Raw genomic sequence first — 26,927 nt, forward strand, 5'->3', positions numbered from 1 at the left:
AGGAACAACAGAACTCAACTCAGGTAAGATGTCACATCAAGATACATCCTCATTTCTCCACAATCAGCCGCCTCTCCTGGCCCTGCCTGGCTGATACCCATGGACAGCACAATGCAGGAGGCTTTGTAAAAGAAAGATTAGGTTAGTTACTAACTCTATTGTCATTCTGCCACCCTTCCAGTTCTAGTGAACTTTATCTTTGAGGGCAAACTATCGAGCAGATCAAACAGAGAAGGAAAACAAAAGCATCTCTGATTAAGGGCTTATTTTCAAGGAAGGCATGGTACTTATAGGCTTCACATTTTCAGGTAAGATTTAAGTTGCATATTACTTTCATGTGTTTTGCTTAGCTTTTGCATTTTGATCAACTTAAATGATTTCCATTTTCCCTTTCTAGTTTGCTTGCCAGGGGTTAGTATTGTGTGAGTAATGAGAACAGTATGCAATGGTTAGGTAACAAGAATTTTCCAACTAGAGAAATAGTCAAGGATGAAAAAGCCTCTGTGTAAATAAATTTATCATAGATTCAAGATGAACAGAATGATTTGCTTCATGCACATACAACTGAAACATGACAGCCTACAGACACAAAGACCTACCAAGAGGCAAACTATTCCCCCCTCTCCACCTCCATCCCCCCTTCGAAACCCTGTAATTTCATTATCTAAAAAAAACCCCAAAAGTATCAGCCCAAATGGCACCGCAGGATTTCTGTGGGAGTAATGTACAAGTCCCTTTTTTAGTCTGTAAAGCTCTGAACTTGAGTGCTCTGAAATTCCTTGGAGGCGAGCACTCTGGAGCAGAGAGCTCCTGGACATCACCCTCAGCGCCTCCCTAAAAGCAACAGAGACCAGCAGCACTGCAGCCTGAGCTGGGGCTCAGGAAAATGGCCTGAAGCTCCAGCTTTGGCAATAGCAGAGCTTCCTGCCTATTCTGCAAGCCAGCAATGTCACAGGACACAGGTCCTCTGGTGAGGGGCTCTCCTCTTGCTCCATCTTTCCTGATCTCTGCTCACTCACACAAAGCATTCAGACCCAAAGGCCACAGGTCTCTTATACAACCTGCAGCCAAGACCCTCTATTATTTGCTTCAAAATTTTAGCAGGCTTGGAAGTTTTCTGGAAGCAAGGATGGATTAATGGAGTCCAGAGCTGCTTTCCTTTCTTAGGAGGATCTAGACTCCCTCACTGACAGCAAGAAAGGAAGAGGAGTTTGTGCATCTGCCCTCCACTGCCCTTCCGTACCTCTGTGCTAGGGAAGCAGCACAGAGCTGTGCAAGACACTGGGAGGGACAGGGAGCATTAAGTGGTGCTGAGGTGACAGATTAGCTCAAAGGACCAGGAGCTAACGAGGCCTGCTTGCTGCAAGCACTTTCCATTGCCCACGATCGACCAAACGATCCCTGCTCCTGCCCAGGGTGGATAATCAGTGTGTCACTCCCATAAATAGAAGCGCATCCTGCACTGAAACACTGACCTAATATTTTCTAACGGTTATAAGACCAGACTTGGTGTTCCTTAGTCAAAGGTCAGTTGCTCCCCAAAGCGTATTATTTAAAAGGAAATCAATGATGTTTAAGTTTCTGAGCAAATGGAAGGGTGTGCTTGGTTTATCCTGGCAGTGGCAGAGCACAGTGGCATTGCAAAGGGAGGGTGGAAGGACAGGAGAAACACTAAGATTTACTCAGTCACTAGAAAAGCCATTCAGCCATACTGTATTCAGTGTAACAGTACATGGAATGGATGATCTTAAGACTAGACACCATTTTGTCCAACACAGCCAACAGGAATTTAATTTTTATATCTATTTCAGAGAGACTGCAGGTTTAATATACACATACACATGCTAAATTGCAAGCCAGAGCCAAGAAAAACTTGCCATTCACTTAGGAGAAAGCAATTTGGTGCCGTGTGGCAGGGTTTTATTTCACACTAGAGCTCATTTGAGGCAGAAACACACAACCCCAGTGAGGGCCACCTCTTCATGCCAGTCACACAAAACCTCTTCACAAGAGGAGACATGCAAGGTTGTGCTACACAGCACAAAGAGAAAGCCCAGCTCATTTTGATGGATGATTGTCTCATCTCTGCACCGTGTAGTGCCAGAAGGTAAACCAGAGTTCCAATGGCTGAAGAGCTTTACTTCAAGTAAGCATGTTTAAAGGGCAAATTATTAACTTTATACGTTCTTGTTTGCAGAATGAGAAAAAATCAACCAGATACACTTTGGACTACAACTGCATCATTATCTAAAATGCAGAACATCATATTCCTCAAGTTTTGAAAGACTCAACACCATGGGACAAACCCCAGTGATGTTCAAACTGGAATTCTGTTCACCAATGTAAAGTTAACACTCACCAAATACAAAGCAGGAAAATACAAGGAAATACTCACCAAATACCAGCAATCTGGAGTTTTGCTGCAGGCAACAGGTCAGCTGTCGACTAAGCAGCATTGAAGCCATTTTATCTTTTCTTTACTGAAAAAGACTCAATCTTGAGAGATTTCTTTCTGGTTGATGTTCTGGAAAAAAAAAAAAATGCAAACACTTATTTATGTCCCTAGAGATGCAGCGACTATTACTGCGCTGCTCATTTCAACTCCCCCTTTCACTAATTTCCATCCAAAGACACCAAGAGCATGGTTTGATGGATTAATGCTGATGCTCAGAGCAGTCTCAGGACTGAGCCCCATATCTGATTCTTGGCTTGGTCTTACTAAGGCAAAATACTTCTAGGCTAAAGCTGTATGTCCCAGCTTCTGCAGGGCCAGGGGGTAAAGGTCAGCACCTATTTTCCCTTGCTCTCCCTCTCTACTTTCTCTATATATGTAGACTGTATTGAACTTTAAAAAAATTGTTTCCAGTCAGTCTCTCAAGCCAAAGCTGATGTTTTTTATTTGACCTAAGTTTATAAGAAAAATCTCATCTAATATAAAAGACAGCAGGACAAGCATTAGGAAATAAAAGAAAATCAATCTCCTGAAAAACCAGTTTATACCCATTAATCATAACCCTGTGAAGAGAGAATGTGAGAGCTGAGATTGTCCAGCCTGAAGAAGGCTCAGGTTGCATCCCATCAATGTGTAATGAATACTTGATGGGAGCGAGTAAAGAAGGGGCCAGGGGCTTCTCAGAGGTGTCCAGTGATGGGATAAGAGGCCATGGGCACAAACTAAAATACTCTGAGCTCCATCTAAACACAGGAAAACCCCAGGCAGGTTGCCCAGAGAGGGCATGGAATCACCATGCCTGGAGATATCCACAACCCAAACAGTCCAGAGCAGACTGCTTTTAGGTGTCACTGCTTGAGCAGAGGGCTGGACCGGACACCCTCAGCTCCCTCCCAGACTCAGCCATTCTGCAGTTCTGCCTCAGGTGGTTACATATAATTGACCTTGGAAAGTCAAGTAGCATGAAAATAACGACTCCCTTCTCACTCTGGATCACTTGTGCAGAAAGCCTGGCTGGAAGTCAGGAATAGATAAAACAGATCATTGAATTATTATCCAGGACACAGGTTAAATTCAAACTTCACACTTCTCAGCATGGCCCCCTGTGTTCTGTGCAGGACACTGGAGCCCTTTCCCTGGCATTTGAACCTTGCTGGATGCAGACCACGGAGCAGCAGTGGACCGAGGCTTGCAGCCCAAGCAAAATGTCATTATCTATAAACCTGGAAAAATTTTATTTAACAATAGTAGACATGATCTTCCAGCAGAAAGAGATCACAGTTTACAGCTTCCATCAGTCTTATGCCATCAATAAAACATGCCAGCAGATGTTTGTGACCAGATGCAGGGAAGTAGCTGAACTATTGCTACCATGATAGCAAGTATCTCTTACCCAGAACTAAAATATGAGAAATTTAGTTTCTTTATTGTCTTTATGCAAAATACTATTTGTTCTCCTTCACACTTGAGCTTTTTCAAAATATATAAAGGAAAACAAAAAACCTCTTGCCTACGGAGATTTATAAATTCATAGACCTATTAAGACTCAGGAACAAAGCAAATTCCCTGTGCCTTTCCAGACAGTAGCACTTGGTTTCACTTAGTTTGCTCTGGGTTCAAGTTAAAATTTAAGGTACTCTGCAATGTGCCAATGTGAGCAAACACTTGCACAACACTTGTGCACACGCTGGAGGAGCAAGATTAGCTTCCTAAGGCTTTGGGTCATAAGTGCTGAGGGAACTAGTTTATTTTGTTTCAGAAAAGAGTAACTTCACTTATAAGACAAGATTAGTTTAATTCATTCATTATATTTTCTCTCTCGACTTTTTCTTTAGTTGTGCTAACTTTTGCATAATCAATGTGTGAAGAAATATCCCAACACCATGGATTTCTTATCTCATGACTACCCTCTAGCAAAAACCAAATGCCAGTCTAAGTCAGTGAGAAAATGCCCAGCACCTCGACTGATGTCCTCTGCTCAGAGCTGGTTATCTGGTCTATACTTCTCCAATCTCCAATTCCCTCCATAAGTTTGCTCTGCAAAGTATCACGTTTTAAGAGGCTGTTCAAAGGTAACACAGCTTTGCAGGAACTCACAAAAGGAGCAGTGCAAACGTACTTAACAACCCACCAAGGTTCACTCCTTAGTCTCATGCCCTTCAGTCATCTCCCATGGGGGTTTTGCTGCCAGCTGTCCAACTTTCCTTCTCCACAAGGATGAGATGCCTCTTCACATACAAATCAAAAACACCTTCCAGTCACACTCCACAGCTGTGCCCACCACTGTCCAGGTTTCCCTTCTTCTTCCCTCCCTAGGTGAGCCATGCCTATGTCTGCTCCCAGAATGTTACTTATTTTTTTCTTATACTTACTGTTTATCTTGAGTCCTTTAATAGCCAAACTACAGCATTCATTAGAGGCCGAAAAAAATAATTGGAAATGATATTGGCTTTCTGAACTACTCGTAGAAAAAAAATTACTGCATGAGGTTTAAAAATAAAGTAGCTTAGTCCTAATTTTCCTTGACAGTTCTTATATAAAAAGTTTTACCATTTTCTAGTCCAGAGTCAGAATAAATCATGTAATATCACATGTGAGTATAACTAAACCCAACATCTTTTCCATCTCCATTATGCACACAGGCTCTCACAGGAGATCAGCTGATGTGGTTGGTATCTTAGTCTAAGCAAGCATTATTTGGTTATCACAATAACCAATTGAATTTTGCCTCCATAACTCATCTCCTGATCGATTCCCACTGGCCCAGCCTGTTCCAGCACTGCAAGCAGCAGCAGCAGCAGAGTTTGCAAGCCAGCAGAAATCAGCTCTGCTGCACATGTCAGAGCCGCAGCGATGCCACACTCCATCACCGCTGCTGCTCCGGAGCCACTGCGGACACACAAATTCCCTAAATCCAGGCAAAACACAGCCACCAATTTCAGACACCTGACAGGAAAGGGGATGGGAAGGACCAGCAGAGCATGAAGATGTGACACCCTTCCAGAAAAAGATTCTTAAGTCTACCCCACACATTTTTCCTCTCCTGGCAACTGAGCTGGAGGAGGCCATAGGTGCAGATGACTCTACACAACTGCTATTCTGAAGTGAATGCTCAGTACTTTAATTTTCCAAATACATTTGCATAATTTTGTCTGTAATTTCTCATTACATAAAGTGTGTTTGCCACTGCATATGTTTAAGCCACAGCCACATTCTTCTAGTAAGAAAAACTATTTTCAAAGAGGAAGCTCAGTCCAGTTTATCAAGCACATGAAAAACATAATGTGCATTTTTAAAATGCATGCTGTGAAACTGGATGTATTTTTTTTAAACAGCAGCTGCTAAATTTCTGTACCAAGTGATTACTTCTGACAGATAAAACTAGTTACTAGGGACAACAGTCATTCAGCAGCAGCAGCCTACTGTGAACATAGAAAGAAGCATTGCTTCCATGAGCAAACATGATTGTGTTTTTTTGGGGGGGGAAACCCTGGAAAAAATTTTAAAAAGAGGGGGCTCAATCCAGATATAAGAGTGAAAATAGACAAATTGGGAGTTCGTGCACCAATCTCACTCCCTAGCAGAGAAGCTAATGCAGCATGACATCCGTGTGCCAGACTGCAGCTCACAGAACCTGCCCTGGAAAACATCCTCTGGGGAGGTGCAAAGGTAAAGGCAAAACTGATACCCAGTGGGGTGGGAGGAGAAGCCAGCTCTGCAGGTTTGGGAGGAGAAGTCAGCTCTGCAAATCTGCGTCTCCTTCTTGCAACTCTGACAAAGACACAGAAACCTGTTTGAAATTCATGGGGGCACATTCATCTGTCCCTCAGCTGCTCCAAACCCATTTAACCAGGAACAATTACATGGTTTAGAAACAGCAGCACAAGCTGCACTGGTCAATTACTTCACAAGGCTTCCAAAAAGTGGATTTGGGGAGCTGGGGAGCAGGGACCTAAAGGCAAATTCATTCCTTTTTTTACTGGTTTCCTTTGCTTGACTTTTCCAGGCTGCACAGCGAGGGTATAGTCATGCTAAGTGCTAATTGTTGTGAAATTTAAAGCATCTCTGACTATCTCTTAGTCCTGTTGCTTGGATCCGTGTGCAGGTGAACCCAGCCCAAGGCTCACTCACACTGTGAGCTGCACAGGGGCTGCTGGTGGGTGCAGAGGCTGCAGCAGCCCTGCTGCTCTCTAGGAGCCCAGTTCCAGCATTGTGCCTGAATGCCAACCCTCCCTTCCCACAGCCAGCCTGCCCGGGCATCCCTCAGGTGAGCTGGCACAGACAGGATGCAAGGAGGGAGTCCCTCCAAGAGGCAAAAAGGCTCTTTATTTTACAGCTCAGTGTGCTTTGACACTGCTCTTTCTGCATCTGCCTTTTAACAGTGAAGGAACTGCAAACTGGGAAGCCAAGTCAGCTGTGGTTCCTGACACTAAAAAGGACAATGTTGAAAAGTCAGGCAGGACCCAGGTCCATCTTGGAGTTGTTAATGGGGCACAAGTCTCCTGGCTTGTAGTGTTCATGAACAAGCATCTTTAACGATATCAGTGATTTAGCTCAGGTATTTTACTCCTGTAAACAGCTCAAGGAGATCCCAGAGTCTGGAATAGCCCCACAATTTCACAAAGAAACGTAAGTATGGGCAACGTAGAAGACAGTCAAGGCTGTCATCCGTTAAACATAATCATGTCCTTCCTTAGTCTGCATTTGAGGAAGAATCAGGTAATGTAATGTCATCATGGTATCTGCATAAAAAGATCCAATGAACGCAGCACTAGCTGTTTGAAAATGCACAGCCCCTTTCCTTTGGGGAGACAGGGAATGTCCACACCCAGCAGATCAAAGCAAAGCAACTGAATGAATTCACCAGTTATTGACAGAGCACGGGCTGATGCTAGAAATCCTGACTTGCTGCTTTAGCCACATAAATGTAGTAAACAACAGTGTAAATAAAGAGGCCTGGCAGCATGTTGATGTACGTAGCTGCAGTTCACTTGGTCCCAGGAGCAGAATTAAGAGTTCAGTATAGACTATGGAATTATGAAAGCCTGAGCGCACACAATGAAATACAACAGGTCCTTTTACTTCAACAGGGGTTTTATCCCAAAGTATAGTTCTGAAACAAATTTGAATTAGCTTACAGCAGCATTTGGAGAAGTCTGTAAGAGTAACACCAAGAACTTAGAAATTCAGTCATAGCTAGGCTAAAGTTATCTCAAATGAAATAGAATAGAATTGAATAGAAAAGTCCTGTTAAGAGGAAGTTGAAAGAAGATTTACATCTAGTGTTCATAAAAGCCTGGCATTAGATTTTTTCATCACGTGTCTATACAAACCCAGCACAAAACAGAGCTGGAAGCCTCAACTTCAAGAAGAACAGTACCTGGCAGCATCTTCATGAGAGGGCACAGCAAAGAACAAGAAGCTGCTCATCCCTTGGTCAACCAAAGGCCACAGCCTCGTACTCCAGAAGTGATGGTGGTTCCAGGCACCTCACACAGCAGGATCAGGACAGAGACTGACACCCTGAAAGAGATGTGATGGGTCTGCAGGACCCAGCCAAAAGAGACCCCTGAGCACTTTGAAGCTCAACACTTATGTGGCCCAATTTCATGGGCAGCAGCTGAGAAAGAGCAAAGTGTGGCTCTCCCCAAGGCCTGGCAAGCCTGTGCCTGCAGAGCTCACCAAGGCACTTCCTACCAGGAACACCAGCAACAGAACACTGACCTGCAAGTGGAAACGTCTATCTACCACCTAAATGGATTTTGCCAAAACCCACAAAAGCTGACAGGCTGTTTATGCCTCTAATAATCTTAATGGCTTTGTGTAGAACAGTATGTAATTGAAAACTCCATGATTGTACTTAAGTTGTCAAGGACACAGTTGTCATAGTTACAAGTAAAGCTCAAGTGTTGGTTATTCAGGGTTGCCTATTTATTTTTTGACACCAACAGCGTTGGACAGTCCCACAAGTCTTCAGGAGAATAGAAATGGAGAGACTGGTTTTGTCCTTCATGTCTTGACAAAACAGTAAATACTGCACACAAAAGCATAATAAACTGGTTTTTTGCACAGCTCCCTTCTCTCCCTCCACATGCAGCTGGCATTCAAGTCTGTCTGTTGTGAGCACTGCAGCAAAAGCACAAACCAAGCTTCACTGCACAAGATGAAAACCTCACACCTACAGCTTGGAAGTACTGTCCAGTACCCATGAGGACATGACAATCCCTACCTCCTTCATGGGACCTGCACTCCGGTCAGGGCTGAACCAGCAGTAAAGCCAGAACAGGTTCAGTCCTTCCATCAAGTTTTAAAACTCATTTACAGTCAAAAGTGACACTACACTCATGTCCAGGTTCTCCTTCTCAAGTGCCGTCTAAGCAGGGTTTGGTGGCTGGATATGAACATATGATTTTCTTTTTTCTTAAAATAAAATATTTCTGCCCTTGTCTCTGTTCACCCTCTCTTCAAAAAATATTGGGCCAAGGAAGGACTCCCGGTTCCTAAACCAATAAATAAGAACAGGTAGGAATGTTGTGATTATGGCACACTAGGATTCAGTTGACCCACTAAACTTTTGAGCAGCTCATTTTTGATCCAAGAACTACTGGCACAGCTAAAGTGGGATGAGATGTGCCTATACCTTCCCTGTGAAAGAAGTACATTGTCTCAGGAAAAGAAAAAATGGGATTGAAAAAGCATCTGCTAGAAATTGGGCAAGTTCCAGATGCAAAGCCAACAATAACTACATAAATGGCATAATGATACATAAATGCTGATTAAAAACAAGCACAACTAAACTTATATTAGCTGAAAAATTCTAAATTTTTTTAGTAGTTCCCCCTGAAAAAACCTGCACTTTGATATTTCAGTGAACTTTACCAGTGAGGTACATGTAAAAACATCTCTTCAAGCCTGCATGTTTTAAATCCATTATTTTAAATGCAGATGGCAACAACATATCGAAACCATTCCTGTTCAATTCCATATATTTCCCAGACCAAAACAGCCCAGCTCACAATGGATTAAACAAATTATGGCACAGCCATGCTTTTCAGATTAGTTGCTCCACAAGCATTTTGTAGTTTTGAAAAAATTAAAGTATTGCCTTCAAAGTAATACTTTCAAGTGGCATTTCCAAGGAAATTCAGTTATATTCCTTGTAAGATTTTATTCCTAGCATCTTACTGCTGCCTCCTCAGAGATCAGGAGAATAGATAAATAGCATAAAATAAAAGCACAATTCATTTTTCTGTGTCCTAAGGCATAAAACAGCTCACTTGGAGACAGCCTGCACCAAACCAAGGGAAATGTCTTAAGCCAGGGCGAGAGCTCTGCTTTCTCAAGGTGACCCCCATTCCAGCTGAGGACATGGAAAAGCAGAGCCATGCGGGGTCCAGAAAACAAACCAGGAGCAGGATCCCTGCGTATCCATGGCAGGGACACCGTAACAACACACACACACCTGCTCAAACACAAATTCCCACATTCCCCTCTGGACACAGCGTGGCCGGACTCTGAGCCCACCCCACTGCCCGCGGGCACACGGCAAAGGCACTTACAGGACTCGGATGCAAACTCCAGCACGCAGCCAGCTCTCCCGTTGGAAGTGCTGCTCCCAAACTGCCCACAGCCAGCTCCTGGGTTGGAAGTGCTGCTCCCCGCTTCACTCCCTGCTTGTCTTCAGCGCAGGCTGCTGCCGGCTGCGCTGGTGAGGAATGCCATTGCTGCCAGCTCCTTCCAGCAGCCGCGCAGCGGGGACAGGCATCACCCAGAGGAAGCCCTGAGCTGCAGCCCCGCAGCTCAGCTGGGGGGATGCCCCAGTTAATGAAGGTTAATGGAACCAGCTCCTGGCAGCTACAGCCCGTGCTCAGCCAAAGCCAGCAGAGAGGAACACCCGACTCGCCTCAACCCCGAGAGCATCTGGCTCTGGAATGTGGGCGTCCGAGTTCATCCAAAAGCCTCCTCGGCAGCTCTCTGGAAACAAATTCCGAGATGCAGAGCCAGACTGCGTTAAGGTTTGAAATGGCTCCTTAGTTTTTAACAACTGCGGAAGTTGAAGAACAGGTTTTGTCTCTAAACCCCGTATTTTTACTCTGGTTTGCAAATATCCTCAAGGTGACACCCAGGCACAGGACTGTCACAGAATAACCTTGGTTTGGTTCATTCCCTTCAGGTGGTGCGCAGGCATCACGACAGCCAGCACGCATCCCAGCCGCACCTCCCGCTGCACACTGCTCCTGACGGGAATGGGGGAGATGTGGATACCCACAAAACACCAGCAGCGTCCCTTCAGACACAGGGATGCAGGGAAAAGCAGCACAGGGTGCCATGGCCGCGGCTGGGCTGCCATCGCCAGGTTGCCATGGTACCGGGGGGCAAGAGGGAAGATGCGCCAGAACGCAGAGAGAGGCTAAGCCGCTTCAGATTTAAATCCCTGTGACAGCATTTCGGCCGAGCCACTGCACGGTTGCTGTGGCAACCGACTAGTGAAAAATCACAGAGGAAATCTGTAATTATTACAAGCGAGGTGGTGACTTACCCACTTCAGTAATCAGGGCATTAAAACGAGCAGAGGAGGGGGAGCCTGTGCTCCCCAACAGGCAGGGCTGCAGTGCAGCAGGGCGCCAGGTGTGAGAGCTGAGATGGGCGTCCCGCTTCAGGCTCTGCAGGCTCCAGCTGTGGGATGCAACACTTGGGCAGGATGCTTCCTAAGCAGAGGGTTTGGACTGAGGCGCTGCACCCTGTCTGCAAGGGGGGAGATGAGGGAGCAGCCAGAGCCAGCCCCAGACTTGTGCTGCTGGTTCAGCACGAGCAGAGTCGGGTGCAAGGAAGGGCCCAAGGCAGACAGAGGCAAGGACAGATATCAGCAGCAAGGGACAAAGACAGAAGATGCAATGCTTACAGGAAGCAGATAAGGCTCCTGGCAAACGTCACTCCAGTTTGTGCTGCTCCTGCAGCACCACACTTCCTTCTTCCCCTTCACTCAGAGCAGCCACAGCAGCAGTGTTGGTTCGGCTGGGGAGGGTGGTGTGATGATCATTGTGCTAACACGGGAACAACGAGGGACAAAGTCATTCAGGCAGACTAGGTACACTCTGCAGTGTGTCCATTGTAACACTACCAGGTCATTTACACACCAACAGATGCCACACCAGCATCCACACAACCCATTTACACCCGTTGCAGGAGTACAAGTTTTAAAGCCACTATGCTGTTTTCCAGAACTTTTCTACCCAAAATGGACAATTGATCAGCATCCAGACAAACTGCCGATCAAAATGCCACTAATACCAACAAGGAAGTGAATCAGATGTGGTTAATCCTGTTCTGGTTCCCTTCTCCCTTTGCTGGAGACTGTAGCCTGGGATCTCATGTGAGTACTGTGAGCAGCTGCCAAGAAAGGAGCCCAGACTGCAGCTATTTGTAAGACAGATCCCACAACAAGCAGTTGATTTGATCCAAAATAAGAACCAAAACTGATCCCCCACCTTCTTCATAATTTAAAATCTGTTATTAATTACATACACAGACTGTAAACAACACATTTAAGCTGGCCTGTCCTGTTTACCAGTCATTAGAACAAACTGCTGGCTTTTAACTGAACCTGTTAACCAGATAATCTACCACAGAAAGTGCCATAATACTATTCAGACAGATGGTTAATGCAGGGACACATGACAAAGCAGAGGGGGAAGGACTGAGAAAAGCTGTAGGTGCTTACACTCGCCCTGTACAAAACACTGAATTCAAGAGCAATTCCTTGTGTCAGTGATTCATTACGACACTTATTCAGTGAATAATCAGGATTACAGCTCCTAAGGAAGACTGAGGTTCTTGTGCCTCTGCTGCGTGTTGCCTTGGATAATGTGAGGCTAAACTCATTAAACAAAATCATGCTGGACAAAAAGTACTTCGTGCTGCCAAGTGCTGCCAAGTTATATGGCAGCATCATCTAGGGACTCCAGTCAGCACCGTGCCCCATCGTGCTGAGTCACGTTGTGTCAAACTGCTTGGAAACCCATCCTGCAGAGAGACAATAATTCCATTGTGGACTTTTATTTATCGTGGATTTTTTTTGCTTTAACCCTTGCATCAAATGGCTGATTAATACCAAACTACCACTTCCTGGGTAGAGCCTACATTCTTGTTGTTCTGTACGGCTGCTTTCATCCCTCCATACCCACAATGACCCTGCCTGGCAGGTTGGATGCACAAAGAGGATGACAATGACCATATAAATCCTGTTGCAGGGCAAAAAACTTAGAAGTCCCATGTCAGTGATTTGAAGCAACTATAACTACTAAAACTTTTTTTAATATGTATTAAAAATGTGCAGTTCACAAAAGTGGGAGCTGTAACAAAAACCCCATGGACTTGCATTTGATTTAATGAAGAGAACGGTGGTAATGAAACCTATTTGAACAGTGTGTCATTGGAAAGGATGTGGCCAACCACCTGCAGTAAGTTCACGTTCCGCTCTGATTTGCAGTTGTCAAAGGAAGACTCACTCATTACACAATCCTTCACCGTTGAAAAGTAATCTCCAGCTTCAGTAGAACCAACTGTTAATGTATTTCTCTGTATCAATGCTACAAACATTCTTCTGACATACAAGATGATAATACAAGGCAAAATGGGGATCAGATTCTGGCCAGGCCACAACACCAAGTAAAAGCACATGGTTAGTATCAAAGATATTTTGTTTTTATGGAAAATATTGTAAGGTTTACTATGATATCAATGCATTTCACTGCAAATGATGGCAAATTCCTCCAGAAGCACCAAGTCCTAGTCCTCCTTCAAAAAACACAGTTGCCACAAGACTCAGCAGCAGGGTCTCAGGACCCCAAACCTGCATGAAGAGGGAAACCAACGCCTCTCTTAAGGGCTTGTTGTGTTTGGAGAAGGAATAAAGCACAAGCTGGAGTGTCATATCAACTTTTAGGTATTGTGAGCAGTAATCACTAGGTTCACCTTAAAATATATTAAGAAGTATTTCAATGCAGTTGGAAGGAAACAAAGTAAGACTATATAAATGTTGACCCCAAGTTAATTACAGAAATCTGAGCAAACAATTTGCAGACAGTAGGATAAAGATCTTATTTAGTCAAAGAAGATTACCATGAAGGGCAAAACAAAATAAAAGGACAAATGGGATTGCTTAGCTTTGTGGGAAAGCAAGCACACTGCAGCTTTCCAACCTGTGGCTGGCCAGAAGGCTGCTTCCTTGCCTAGCACATCCAGTAACTTTACACTCCGTGTACAGAGGCAGGCAGTTTTTCTTTTGTGAAAGAAGTTAAAAGGCTCGTGAACAGAGTGGAATTCAGCACAATCAGTACCACTAACTGCAGGGATTTCATTTGGTGGGCAGATATTGAGCCTGAAAAAGTCAGAGGTTGCACATGTGCAGGGCACACCTGAACTGCACCTGCATTACTCATTAATCAGTAACTACTGTAACTCACACTGACCCGGGGACAGGAGGATCACCCCCCCTCTGTTCTTCAGATGCCAACTGCTTTAATTCCCATTAAACAAGAGAACTTCACATTCAGAGAGAAAGGAACAGAGGAATTAAGCACAATTACCATGAAATTCTACTATTTAAAGTCCTATTATTTCCTGTTTATTCAGGCAACAGGTAAAAAGGAACAGCAGTTGGGGAGTTTTCAAAACAGTTCAGGAAACATAGATATGCACACAGTGTTAAAAAGACTCTGTTACTAAATTCCCTGATATGTTTAGAATATTATTTTTGGGCTCCAGATGGAGAAAGAAACTAGTGCCAATCTGATTCAGCAAGATACATGTTTCTCAAGTAGTCTCTTTTACTTCACTGCACCCATTCACAAAACTAGAGTTGTGAATGAGCCAAAGTACTCTGCTGAGTTAAAGGCAAGGTAGAAAAATTGGGAACTGGAAGACTCTCTGGTGATCAAAACCTGAAAGTTACCCACTAGGGAAAAATCCACAAGGCTCCTGCATAAACTGTGCTTATTTACTCCTTATATATTGCCTGTTTAACCAAACTAATGAATCTGCTGCATCACAGCATTTCACACAGGTACTAAACACCTGGATACAAATTGAGGAGATAAATTGGACCTTACTAAGTGTGCTAATGGCTAAAGTCACTGGTAAAGGCTCATCGAGGTACATCTCTACTGCACTCTTAACTCTCATGGTAACACTGACTGCCACACAAGAAACTGGGCTCTGCTCTTCAGTCTGGTACCTCCATGTGGAGATTTTATGCACCACATTTTGGTAGTTAAAAAGTGTTGACCAGTTTTAGGAAAACTTCTAAATTTGGAAAAATCTTTATAGAAGTTCTAATACAAGTTGAGCATGTCCAGCTTACTCACTGGGGTCAGAGAAGAGGATCCTGGAACCAAGAAACTGATGAAGGATGCCTTTTATAACTGTGATGTTAAGAGAGGCTGCATAAACATGGGAAAACAAACCCAGGATAACTACTCCAGGATGAGTACAATCAGTATGGAATAATGAGCTAGCAGTTAGGTTAAACAACTTATTTATTTAACAAAAACCTTTTGTGTGAGACGTTTATCTTCCTAAGGGTAGCTTATAAAAGTAAGCAGCATCACAACAATGGAACAGCAAGTGGTTCCCTTCTGAGTTCTGCCCTCACTGGTACTTAACCTCTCTCTCTCAAGAGGGCACTGTCATAGAAGCTCAGAGAAAGAACAACAGCAAATTTCCCTTCTCCTTCATAAAATCAGGGTTTCACCAAATGGATGCAATTGCAGGATTTATCAGTAATCAGGTAATTCTTCATAGAAGATACATCACATGCTTTGTGAGTGTCAGTATCATCTTAAGCTGCCCCTTTTCCCTCTTTGCTGTTAACTAGTGACAGTACATAAAAGATATTCAGAGGTTGGAGTTTCGCAAGATGAGAGGAATGTGGCTGCAAGCCTGTTAATCTTGCTCACCAGACAGAGCAGAGAATCAGTTATGCAAGGCTGAGTGTGGATTTTGACCAGATATAACAAGCAGTTCCTTTCTCCTCTCTCTTTTCCATTTGGAACAACAAAAGTGAAGCTGTGAGCCATTTCCTATCATTTATCAGATCACTCCCAGAAACTAATTTTCTCTGTATATTTTCTGGGGAAAAAAAGATGCTTTATGCAAGTGTTGCATTCTGAAATGATGCAAACAGCCTTGGGTTTGTGGGGTAGTAGCACCTTCTGAGCTTCTTTTCTGAAGAACCCCACTTTGTTTTAGCTCTCCTGTCACCTGCTCCCATCACTCAGTCTCCAATCCACACCAGAGAGATTCCTAATTTGGCAAAGAAAAATCACCAAACCCTTCTTGGTGTCCAGTGGAGTCACAAGTTCGGCTCAGAGCAAACCAGGTACACCAGTGAAAGGAAACATTCATGCAGTGTGAGGAACAAGAAGTCCACCCTGAGGAGCCACCACGCTTGACTCCCTGTTGAAACATCACCTACCCATGGAACCCATGTCCATAGTCAGTCCCACCATTTTGGTTGAACCAAGTCCCACTACACCAAAATCTACAGAGAAGTGAAACAACGAACTCTAAACTGATACACAATCACGTAAGGGTCCAATTTTAATGAATAAATGAACAGCAGGAATCCTACAGCCTACGTTACTAACAAGACGTGTTTTCCAATCACCTTCTTGGCAAAGGGGAAAAAAAGTTACTGGTAAGAAATTAGGCAAGCAGTCTCCTGTTACTGCTAAAAGGAACTGGCATTTTGGATTTAATTATTGGAGGAAGACAAGCACAAGATTTGTCAGTCATAGTTACTGCAATGCACAGACTGTTGCTGCAATCAGTAAAGTCCTCCCCAGTCAAAGGCCCCATAACATGAATCCAGCCCCTAGTACCGCTTGCCATTGTCTCCACTTGCCTCTACTCCCTCCCCTTGTAACACTAACCAGCCCTTTCTATGTTTTGCTTCAGCTGCTTTTCACAACAGCCAAGGCAGAAGCATCATGCTCCAGCAGCCCCTTCCAACACCCACTGCCCAAAGCACGGAACAAAAGAAGATTTGCTCCCCTGTATATCCATTACCTGGTAAAACCGCCCTGCAAACAAGGAATGTGGAGTTCATCTGAGCCCAGCTCATCCTCTGCTTTCCTACCTCCACCAGCACACTCTGATTGTGTAATCCTATTTCTCTCTCCAGGAAGCTGCATTGCAGCAATAGCTGTGGAGCAAAAAACAAGGCTTGCTTTATACTGGAACTGAGAGGGGAGAACACGACAGTGAATGGCAGCTCAGTCCATACTGGGTAAATCCCATCCCTCCCACCTGCAGCTCAGTCCATACAGGTAAATCCCACCCCTCCCACCTGCAGCTCAGTCCATACTGGGTAAATCCCATCCCTCACAGCTGCAGCTCAGTCCATGTAGAGGTAAATCCCATCCCTCACACCTGCAGCTCAGTCCATGTAGAGGTAAATCCCATCCCTCACACCTGCAGCTCAGTCCATGTAGAGGTAAATCCCATCCCTCACACCTGCCATGGGGGCCTATCAGTGTCAGTGTGCTCAGCTTTGCCTGAAGTGATGCAGCTGTTAAGGATGGAGAAGTCACAGCTTGTAACCTGCCCACAGCACCCTGTGGCAGGATTACCCTCTGGCCTGTTGCTGTGAAGGAAGCATCATGCCTGAAATCTGTCCAGAGCAGTTTGGTTTGGTTTCTAACAGCTTTTCTACCTGTCATGTTCTCTAATTCCCACCAAGGCAATCATTTATATGATCAGATATATACAGTGAGAGCTGTTAAAAATGCTTCAATACAAACTTACTACCTCCATCCTGCTCCCAGTGCCCTAATTTTTTTTGGTGAACATCACAACATCAATATGAAGCAAGCACCTTGCAAAAAATGTGTAATTCATGACAGATGTGGAAAGAGAGTTAACAGAGAAGAACAAGAGGGCTGGTTCCCATTATTTGAGAAGGACTGACAGACAAATTGGGAGGAAACATAATACAAACAGAAAATATTACTGCATCAAGTTTATTTAAAATACTTAATCTTCATGATATTTATGTCACTTAAGTACTTTTCTGTATTATTGCCAGACCAATTAAAAACATATGAGTTTATTTCAGTTGTGTTTGCTGTCAAGAGATGCTGCCAAGAACCTCTGCAAACTTCATCTTTCACTGAAAGAGGAAGCCAAAATTGGCATGCTGTGGTGATGTTCAAAGTCTTTAATCAACATTGAGCCTGATGAGTTACAAATACAAATGAGGGATATTATTCTTTCCTTTCCCTGCAAACTGATTTTTTTTCCTGTTTTCCTCAGTGGCTTCTGAAGCCTGTATTCTTGCCCTACCTTATTCAGAAAGGAAGAGGCCTGGAAGGACAAGAGGTGACATGTCTTGTGAAAAAAAAAATCTGTAGGATTGTTCATTTGCTAGGGAGGAAAGAGGAAGAGGTGATTTAACATTGAGAGCACAGGCAATGAACCCAGCATGAAATCAGCCAGCACTGGGGAAGAAATTTCCATGAGGAACTTGCTGCCCTGTGCTTTGCCCAGTGCAAGGCTTACAGATGGAATCTGGATGCTTTAAAATTGAGCCAAACAGCAAAAATAGGACACCATGAAAACATCATCACTAATTTATGTGTTTTCCTAACACCCACTGTTCCGTTCTGTGAGAAACCAGTGATGAAACCAAAGTTACAAGGGGAGGGAAAAAAAAAAAAAAAGCCCTGAATAAAACCCAATACCCCAACAAACAACTAGAAAGAAAACCTCGTACTGGCAATCCGCGCTCTTGGGTAACACATTGACACATTTCCTGTAAACATTCCACCCACAGTACTCCAGGTTGAGCTGTCCACTGACACCATGGGCAGGGCAGCACCTCTCCCACTGCTTCCCTCAGCTCACCCCGTCCCCCTGCCAGCTTCCCTTTCCACACGAGCAGCTCCTTCACCCAGCAGGACAGCGGATGTTCTGCTGTGCCTCCTGCAGAGCAGTAATGGTCTTCCAGGTAGAAGCATTTGTTTTTAGAGCTCACAGGTAGGACTAAGAGCTCTTAAAACAGATCTGAGACACCATGAACACAAGGGCTGGGAAGCTGTGTGGGAAGAGCAGTGGAAATAGAGAGCACATCACACTGACACTGCGGGCAGGCTGAAAGACTCCAGGAGAGGAAATCGGGTGCTCGTGACGTGCACATGGCAGAAGAGATGACAGGAAATGGGCGAGAGACGCGCTGATCCTGACTCCAGGATCATCCATGCTCCCCAACACAGCCCATACAGCTGGGACAGCAGCACGGTCTGTGGGGAACAGACTCTGACGCGGCAACCTGAATCCAAACCTCTCCACTGACCCAGCAAAAAGCACCCTAAGGGAGTCAACACAGAATACAAAAGCACTATAAACCAAAGGAAGCACACACAGGTTTCTCCCGCAACAGCAGTCCCCTCCTGAGGCAAAGGAACAGCTTTCTGCTTGGGAAGACATCTCAGGGATGCACTCCCAGAACAGTCACCCTCGTGTGGGTTCCCAGCAGCTGCCCACACCTTAGAAAAGGCATGTTGTCATATCCCAAGCAGGCCAGGGTTAAATTGGACTAGTGTATTCCAATGCACTAGCCCCAAGCACGTGCCAGGTAAGGATTGCCCAATTTCTTTGGGCAATTTTTTCTGTTATCCAGCCAATTTTCAAGGTACTGGAACTATACCAGGTTTCAAACTTCAGGCATTTTGAGGACATTGCTAAAAAATTCCTAAGTAAAACAGAATTATATATGGGTACAACAGCTGCAAAGCAATGTATATTCATTTGTAAAATTAAAACTGAACTTCGTTTGGAGACAGCAAGGGAAATTCCTTCTGGAATAAGGAATATTTTAAAATGTTTGAGATAAGGGAAAGCTGGAGACAGGTTTAGAAGTTTTTTCTACTCTCGGAATTACAGCTACACAGCTAAAGCAGTAAGTTTGGCACTTCATCCTGTCACCTGGAGTGCATTTGAGACATACTGACTTTTTACATGAATTCTTCAGCAAGCTGCAGTACATCCCCCTGAAACACCAGAACTAGATGTTAGTGTTTAAACTGCCAAGACTTTTACAAGAGTCACAAGAAGGTAAACACTACCTGCCAACACCAAGTTGCATTTCAGGAAAAATCACAAAATCTAAATGGGAAAGTCACTAAGTCTGAAGCTTTATTGCCTTTAAAGTGCCTTGCACCTTGCCACAGAAGTTATATAGTACACTGCCTTTCAGCCAGAGCCCAAAGGAGGAGTTTGATACAATACAAGCACTCATCTACACAAATACTTTATTTCCTGCATAAAAACTGAGAGAGGTTCACTGAAATAATGGCAGAAGGCATTACAAAGGGCAACTGTTAAATTGTGAAAAACTAAGTTCACATTTCTTCAAGCTGACAGCATTCACTTACTAAAGGCAGTACTTTTAGTTGAGTGACTTCAGTGCTTTCTCACATCAGCCAGGACAGCACAGCTTTATCATTTTATAAAAGTTACGTTCATCACTAGGGCAGACCTGTGTCCTGGACACTGCAGGTGCCCAACGCTATCCCTAAGGCACTTAGTGAGATCAGCTCCTTGCTGGTGCCATAAAAGAATTCCATGACTGTCCAGCCCTTGCTAGGACATGCATCCATTTCCTCAGCAGAATTTACGGCCATAGAAGCTGTCACACACAAAATGCAAATTACTCCAAATTCACAAACTAGGAAAAGAGACCCTGAACTTCACGCTGCAAAAAGTGGGATTTCTTTTCAAAAAGAAAACCATACCCTCTGAAATTATTCTCCATGATGCAAGTAGATGTGCCTCTTACTGGACAGCAAGAGAGTCACGCTTCTTCTTCCATACAGCCAAGAGCTGCAACACATAAGCAAGGTTACTACCTCATTCTTCTGCTGAATGTCTAACACTGGCTAAATATGGAAAAGGAAGAGTAAAATATTATGTCAAAGGAAAGACAAACAATCTAATACAAGGATGCAGTACAGAACCCTACTCCCACAGATCAGAAGAGAGCCTGAAAGCCACAGAAATAGTTTACAACAATATTCTCTGTTTTAGACACTTTGCATGCTTTGGAAAACCCCCAGAATACTGTTATTTTTGCACAAACACCATATGGCTAAGAAAATTGCACGTTCTCTATTTTCCTGGACCATAGCTGTCATTTCAGGCAACAGGACCATGATCTGATAAAACAGATTGCAACATTCAGAAAACCAAGAGGGGACAGAAGTGGTTTTCAAGCCACAGAACAGTGGCTGGGAAAATTATCTACTTTTAGTTGGTAGCAGCTCTGACCCCTAAGGCAACATCTTCTGTACATAAAGAAGGGAAATTTGAAAGCAGATCCATCAGCAAAAAGAATAGAGTGTTTTCAGCCTCTGGAAAGACAAATCTGTTACATAACTTTTAAAGCATATCTATCCTTCCATAGGCAATGGGCCCACAGTGATAATTATCTGTGTGGTGGATTCTTGGTCTTTAAGCTTCAGTGCTCCTGATGTGTCATTTTCGCATTACTTACCTGTACTTTCACAGCTCCCTACACGTCAGCACCAGCTGCTTTCCTTCTGATGGAATCCAGCTCTTTTATGCTACTTTTTCAAATGGGATAAGACACCTCACTATTTGATTCAGACTTATCACTATGCCTGAAAAACTCTTAAGAGCTTAAAAAGAACTGCAAAAGAAGAACAGGCCCTACTGGAAAAGTCTGCTTGAACAAAAGTCGTGCACACAGATGGACAAGTTGCAACATACAAGGAGGAATAAAAAGGTATTTGAAACCAATAATGATGAGAAAAGTCTTACATGAAATCTGAGAATTACTCAAGATCTATTCCTTTCTCCTACTTGCTCCCTCTCACAAAGGCAAAGCCAAGAACAAAGGAGATTCATCCAAGTTCAAAGAGTCCCCATTTGATTTAAAGCTCTTGGTATACAGCCAATCCAGTAAGATTTAAAGATATAACTGTATCTCTTTACAACAGAGATACAACAGTGCATGCCACCCTGTTCATATTGCACATACACACAGTGCAACTAACAGCCCTCTTTTCTGAGGCACTTCCATGAGCTGTTTTCATTTGGATAAGAAAGGAAGGTAATTTAATTTGTACTTGAAACTGATAAAAAATTTTAACAGTGTTTCTGGAATGGACTCTCAATCCTAGAAGTCATGAAACAAAGCTCAGAAGCCAAGAAGCAGATCCAACTGGCCTTTGACCAGACGTGAACTCTTCCCAATCCTGTGAACCTATTAATCCCTGAATGTATGAGGCCAAGCAGTAGTAGAGGTACATCACAACATCACCTGAGCTGTTTTAATTCAGGCCCAACACTCAGAGCACAAACCCAGAGGAAGACTCTACACCACCAAGAGCAGGAGTGGTGCCTGTACAGCTGCACCTGCACACACAGGCAGCTACAGCTGGGCTGCTGCCCATTGCACCTGTAGGGAGACAAGGCATTGGATTAACTGCTCTCAAACTTGGCTGTTAAGCACCACACCACCCAGACATGGCAAGGGGAACCACCTGGAGACACCCAAACTGCTGGCAGAGGCAGCAAGAGCTGGTTTGAATGCACATACACATGGCTGGCAAGCATCTGAGTTCCTCCCTGCTTCTGAAGAAATCCAGATTAGGACGTTCTCCTTTCCCAATGACAGCACAGCTGCCAGCAGGACACCTACTGATTTGCTTGGTGTTTATTTGCATGCTGTGCTTGCTTACTGCCACCGGGCATAAATATCCAATTTTATCCACTTATTTGAGTTTACTTTGTATCTGGATGCACAAGACGCCTCACTGTACAGTATGCCTCCAAGGCTGACATTTCTCAGAAGACTAAAGGCCTAATGAAAGACTAATAGAACAGTTTTATTGCATTTTGCCACACATATTTTACAAGTGGTCACCTTGTCTAATAACACTGCACTGACTCAGGTCTCCATTTATCTGCAGATGTCTGAATCACTGTCCTCTGCACTTAAGGTTGTCCAGGAGGAACCACACACACAGACTGCAGACACAGAAGACCTGAACATAGATTTTCAGTCCAAAAAGCTGCCCAGCACATAACTTGCAATAACAGCTTTCCTTCCCTGTATCTCTGTCAGCTTCCCTATCCATACAGTCAGACCAGTGATGTTTCAGGAGTGCTTTAAACACTAAGGATGAGAAGCACTACGAAATCCAGATATTATCCTTCTTTGCATATGCTGTGCACATGTATGGTGAGCTGTGATCCAGCATTTAAATCACTGACCCCTAAGTCTGCATTTGTAACTCCAGTCAGAGAAGACAAACTGCCCCCAGACACAACTTGCCCAATACTCACACTACAGAAAAAACAATTACAATAAAAAAACAATGCAACAAGAACTGAAAAACTGCCAATTAAATTTATAACACAATAACCAGATTATAACAGGATTCAATAGGTAATTTCCTTAGTGTAGAGCTTCCAGAAGGTAACCCTACTATTACCCTCCTTTTATACCAGTTGACTTTCAACCTTTACCAAATTCCTTGCTTCAAACTGTAAGAGCAAAGACAGTTTTAAGAGCCCATACCCATCAACTGTGCCTTTGAACTGCAGGGCAAAATCCAGTATTTGTAAGCCTGAACATTCATTACTGATTACAAAATTACTTGGAAACCTCCCACAATAGTTCGGTTTCTTTGCATATCATTCCCTTCTCTATTTTATAAACAGAGATGGAGAATCACAGAGGTAAAAGCCCAGCTAGGCAAAGGCAAAGCTCTGGCTGAACAGCCCCGCGCTACTTTAAGCACACATGACGGTAAGGGAAGTGATGCTAAGCATGCATCAAACCAAAGCATGAGATATTGGCTTGGGTTTTGCATCACCAGCACCAGCCGGAGAACAGGAAACTGAAAAGCCCAGCTGAACCTCAGCTGAAGTGCAGCACCAGGCCTCCACTAACACCATTACTCAGCTGCCTGCAACACCTCAGCCAGGGGAGCCCTCCACGCAAAGCCAGCGCCGTTCTCCCCGCGGTACGCAGCAGTTTTCTCACGGGTTTTGTGCCCTCGCGTTCCCTTTTCCCCCCTTTTCTCGCTGCAGGTCCGTGCCGGGGCCCACCCGCCCGTCGGGGGTGCCGCTGCCGGGGCACAGAGCATCGCAAACCCGCCTCCCGGTGCGGCCGAACGGCGGGGAACGACGAACTCTCCTGCGCTCCGCGGTCCCCAGGGTCCACGGGGACGGCGCCGGGCCCCGCCGGGGTCCAGCCCCACGCTCAGCTCCGGCGGGGCAGGGTCCCCCGAGCAGCAAGGACGGCACCAGCCCCCGCAACCCCCGCCCGCCGGCAGAAGCCCCGCGGCCACGGCCCAGTGCCGCCCCGCTCCCCGCAGGGTGCGCTGGGCCGGGAACCCGGCGGAAGGGCATCAGCGAGCGGCGGGGGGGACGCGGGGCTGCTCCGGCAACGTGGGCACCGCCGCCTGCGGGGATGGAGGCGGCGGGAGACGGAGCCCGCGGAGAGTCCCGCTGCCGCGCGGGAGCGACGAGCGGCGAAGGCAGCGGCCCCACACGGTTCGGGCGCTCACCGGGAAGTGCGGGGCTGCGCGTCCTGCGGCGGCCGCGCCGGGCTGGGCTGAGCTGGGCTGCACCGGGCTGGGCTGGGCCGGGCCGGGCTGGGCTGGGCCGGGCTGAGCTGGGCTGCACCGGGCTGGGCTGGGCCGGGCCGGGCTGAGCCGGGCCGGGCTGAGCTGGGCTGCACCGGGCTGGGCTGGGCCGGGCCGGGCTGAGCTGGGCTGGGCTGAGCTGGGCCGGCCACGCTCCCGCCGGCCCCGCCGCCACCCGGCCCCGCCCGCCCTGCGCCGCGCAGCCAATCAGCGCCGCCGCCCGCGGCCCCGCGCCCGCCGCGGCCAATAGGAGAGCGCGGCCGGGGCTCGCCCCCGCCGGGAGGGGCGGGGCCGGGCAGGGACCCTCAGGGAGAGCGGGGACGGGCCCCGGGCCGGCGGGGCACGGGCCTCTGAGGGACCCTCCGGCCTGGGGCTGCCCGCCCTCCTCCCCGCCTTCCCCGCGTCCCCCAGCTCCCTGGGCCACCGCGCACCCTCGACAAGGGCAGCGGAGCCTGTTTCCTCCATCCATCGCGCATCCGCGAGAAGCGCAGCGGAGCCTCTTTCCTAACCGCGATTGGAATCCGTGTCTGCACTGTTACAGCTCCACAAAGACCCACTGTCCTTTCCTTATTGCCTCGTATTTACCTGCTGCCACTTGGGACATACTTAAATTTAGCAAAGGCAGCTACTGGGAAAGTGATTTGGTCTTCTAACTCTGATTAGAAATTAAAACTAGTATAATGTCAAACTCCAAATTTAAAACTCAAATCTTCACCAACACCTAAGCCTGACTTAGCCAAAACACATTTTTGTTGTGGACGGTAGTGGATTGAAGCAGCTCAATCCCCTAACGAGCCCTTCTGCTCCGTTGCTGCTTGGTTCTGCTACAGCAGACACAATGTTGCCCTTGAAACTCCAACCCAATAATAATTATTATGTATCTCATCCCCAACAGAACCCATGGCAAGCATGTTGAACCCCACCAGGACTCTCATCTTACAGAATTCCATGTCTCATTCACAGTCTTGGTTTTCTTCAAAACCTAAGGCCTGTCTACAGAAGGCCAACAAGCGCTTCTGAAACGAACACCTCCCTCCCCTCTCCCGTGAGCAGCACACAGGCACCCTCTCCCTGTCCAGGTGACTTCAGAGAACTCCTGCACTGCGATCCATAAGGGATGCACACTTAGTCACAAGAGAGGGGAGCTGTCAGACCCTGGTCAGTCCCCAGTTACCTCCATTGAAGGCTCCAGGGAGTATCCTGGAGCAGATATTGTGGCAGAGTAGCTGAAGGCCACTGGACAGGAGAGCTGGAGAGGACAAAAGCAAGGCAGGAATGCTGTGGGCTTGGAGTGGCCAGAGCTGTTCTTTTGAGCTGCAACACCATCAATTTGCAGATGGTGTTATGGGATCCTTCTGTCCCTGCACATACCACTTGAGGCTAGGCCATCTACGCCTCCTCATTTCCACTTACCGTGCCCAGAACCCTTATGTCTGTCCGTTTATTACAGTAAGAAAGTTTTAATGGTCCAAAATCGCAAGAGAGGCAGCAGTTTAGCCATTCAGATGGCAGTAAGCCATTTGTATCATAAAGGATAAGGAAGCACTAGAACAGATTACTGGGAGAAATACAGGATCTCTATGATGAGACCCTTTGATAAGAAGCAAGACAGTCATCAAGATTCTCAGATGAATATAATTCTACTTTGAGAGGAATACAGAGCAGATAATTTCTTGGAGCCCCTTCTGATCATTCTACAATGTAAACCTGCTACTGACATCCCATTGAACAAGAACTGAGCAGGGCCGTTACAGAGCAGTAAACTTTACTTTTTTCATGCTATCTTCTGTTCAACTCCCTGTCAGCTTTCTTGCCTGATTTATTACATGTATTTTTACTCAACTTTGAGGCAGGAGTTTTGTTTACGTTATGTCTCTAACTATTATTAACATCTTACATATCACTATCGAGTGATACAACGATAGTATTGTAGTATTGATAGTACTGATGAGTATTCCCTTTGAATATTTGCTCAAAAAGCTTAGAGAATACACTCACCCTGCTACCAGGCTAGGGATGTTCCTTTGCATCTCCTCTTGCTCACACCAGTGGGGCTGGCCTGGGCAATGTGTAAACAAACACACACATATATACATGTAGATATTTTGTTACTGCCTTTAGGTGCTGGTATTGTTAAAGAAATTCCATGTGCCATCTGCTGGGAGAAACTTTCTCTGAGGCAATGTGCTGTACTGACACAGCTGACTGCACTGCTGGCAGCGTAAAGAGGCAGTTATTTCTCAAGAGGAACCTTTATTCTGTTAATGCACCAACTTCCAGCACAGATGCAAAGGACACACAAAAAAGGTCAGGATGAGTGGAACAACAGCAGGATGAAGTCTGTCAGAGAACACAAACCTCTGGAACTATGTCACAGCATGACAGCCTGGCAGCAAGAAGTAGCTCATTTTCAAATCCTCCTTCACTTGAACCTCCAAAGTGTTCAGGTTACAAACACCATGATCAGACTCAGGAGATGAACTGCATTTTAAAAACAAGTTGCTAAGCATTAAGTGAATAATTCTCAATTTACTTGCAGATTGAAAAATCTCTACAAGCTTATGAGACAGGCAGCTATCCTTGACATGTCAGAACAAGCAGACAGACAGGAATTCAGCACCCACTTTTCAGAAGCAGTCTTCGGTTTCCCCTACCCAATATTCAGCACCAGTAACTGTTTAAAATCAGCAGCAGCTCTTGGCTTTCACACTCCTGGCAGTCTGACTCCAGGTAATGTGGTCTCAGGCACAGGACTGAGGTAAATCAGCTTTGCTAACACACCCTGCACTGCCACGTGTATT

The 26,927-nt window shown here is 45.5% G+C and overlaps 1 protein-coding gene across 3 annotated transcripts in view; it reads right to left on the minus strand.

The window, feature by feature from the left end:
- The window catches only part of ABAT (4-aminobutyrate aminotransferase), a 50,187-nt gene extending 26,050 nt beyond the window's left edge, over positions 1–24,137 (minus strand). Inside the window, exons 1-2 of one of the 3 annotated variants that reach the window (XM_048320840.1) lie at positions 24,049–24,137; positions 2,396–2,524 (exon numbers count right to left, since the gene is read on the minus strand). In XM_048320840.1, the coding sequence (XP_048176797.1) occupies positions 2,396–2,465 (70 nt within the window). In that variant the 5' untranslated portion in view covers positions 2,466–2,524; positions 24,049–24,137. Of the gene's footprint in view, positions 1–2,395; positions 2,525–10,011; positions 10,749–16,519; positions 16,637–24,048 lie in introns of those variants that run through there. The other 2 variants (XM_048320841.1, XM_048320839.1) reach the window with 2 other exon arrangements.
- Positions 24,138–26,927: the final 2,790 nt, after the last annotated feature.

Source organism: Corvus hawaiiensis, chromosome 16 (genome assembly GCF_020740725.1).
Source record: "Corvus hawaiiensis isolate bCorHaw1 chromosome 16, bCorHaw1.pri.cur, whole genome shotgun sequence".
In the NCBI taxonomy this organism is placed as follows: domain Eukaryota; kingdom Metazoa; phylum Chordata; class Aves; order Passeriformes; family Corvidae; genus Corvus; species Corvus hawaiiensis.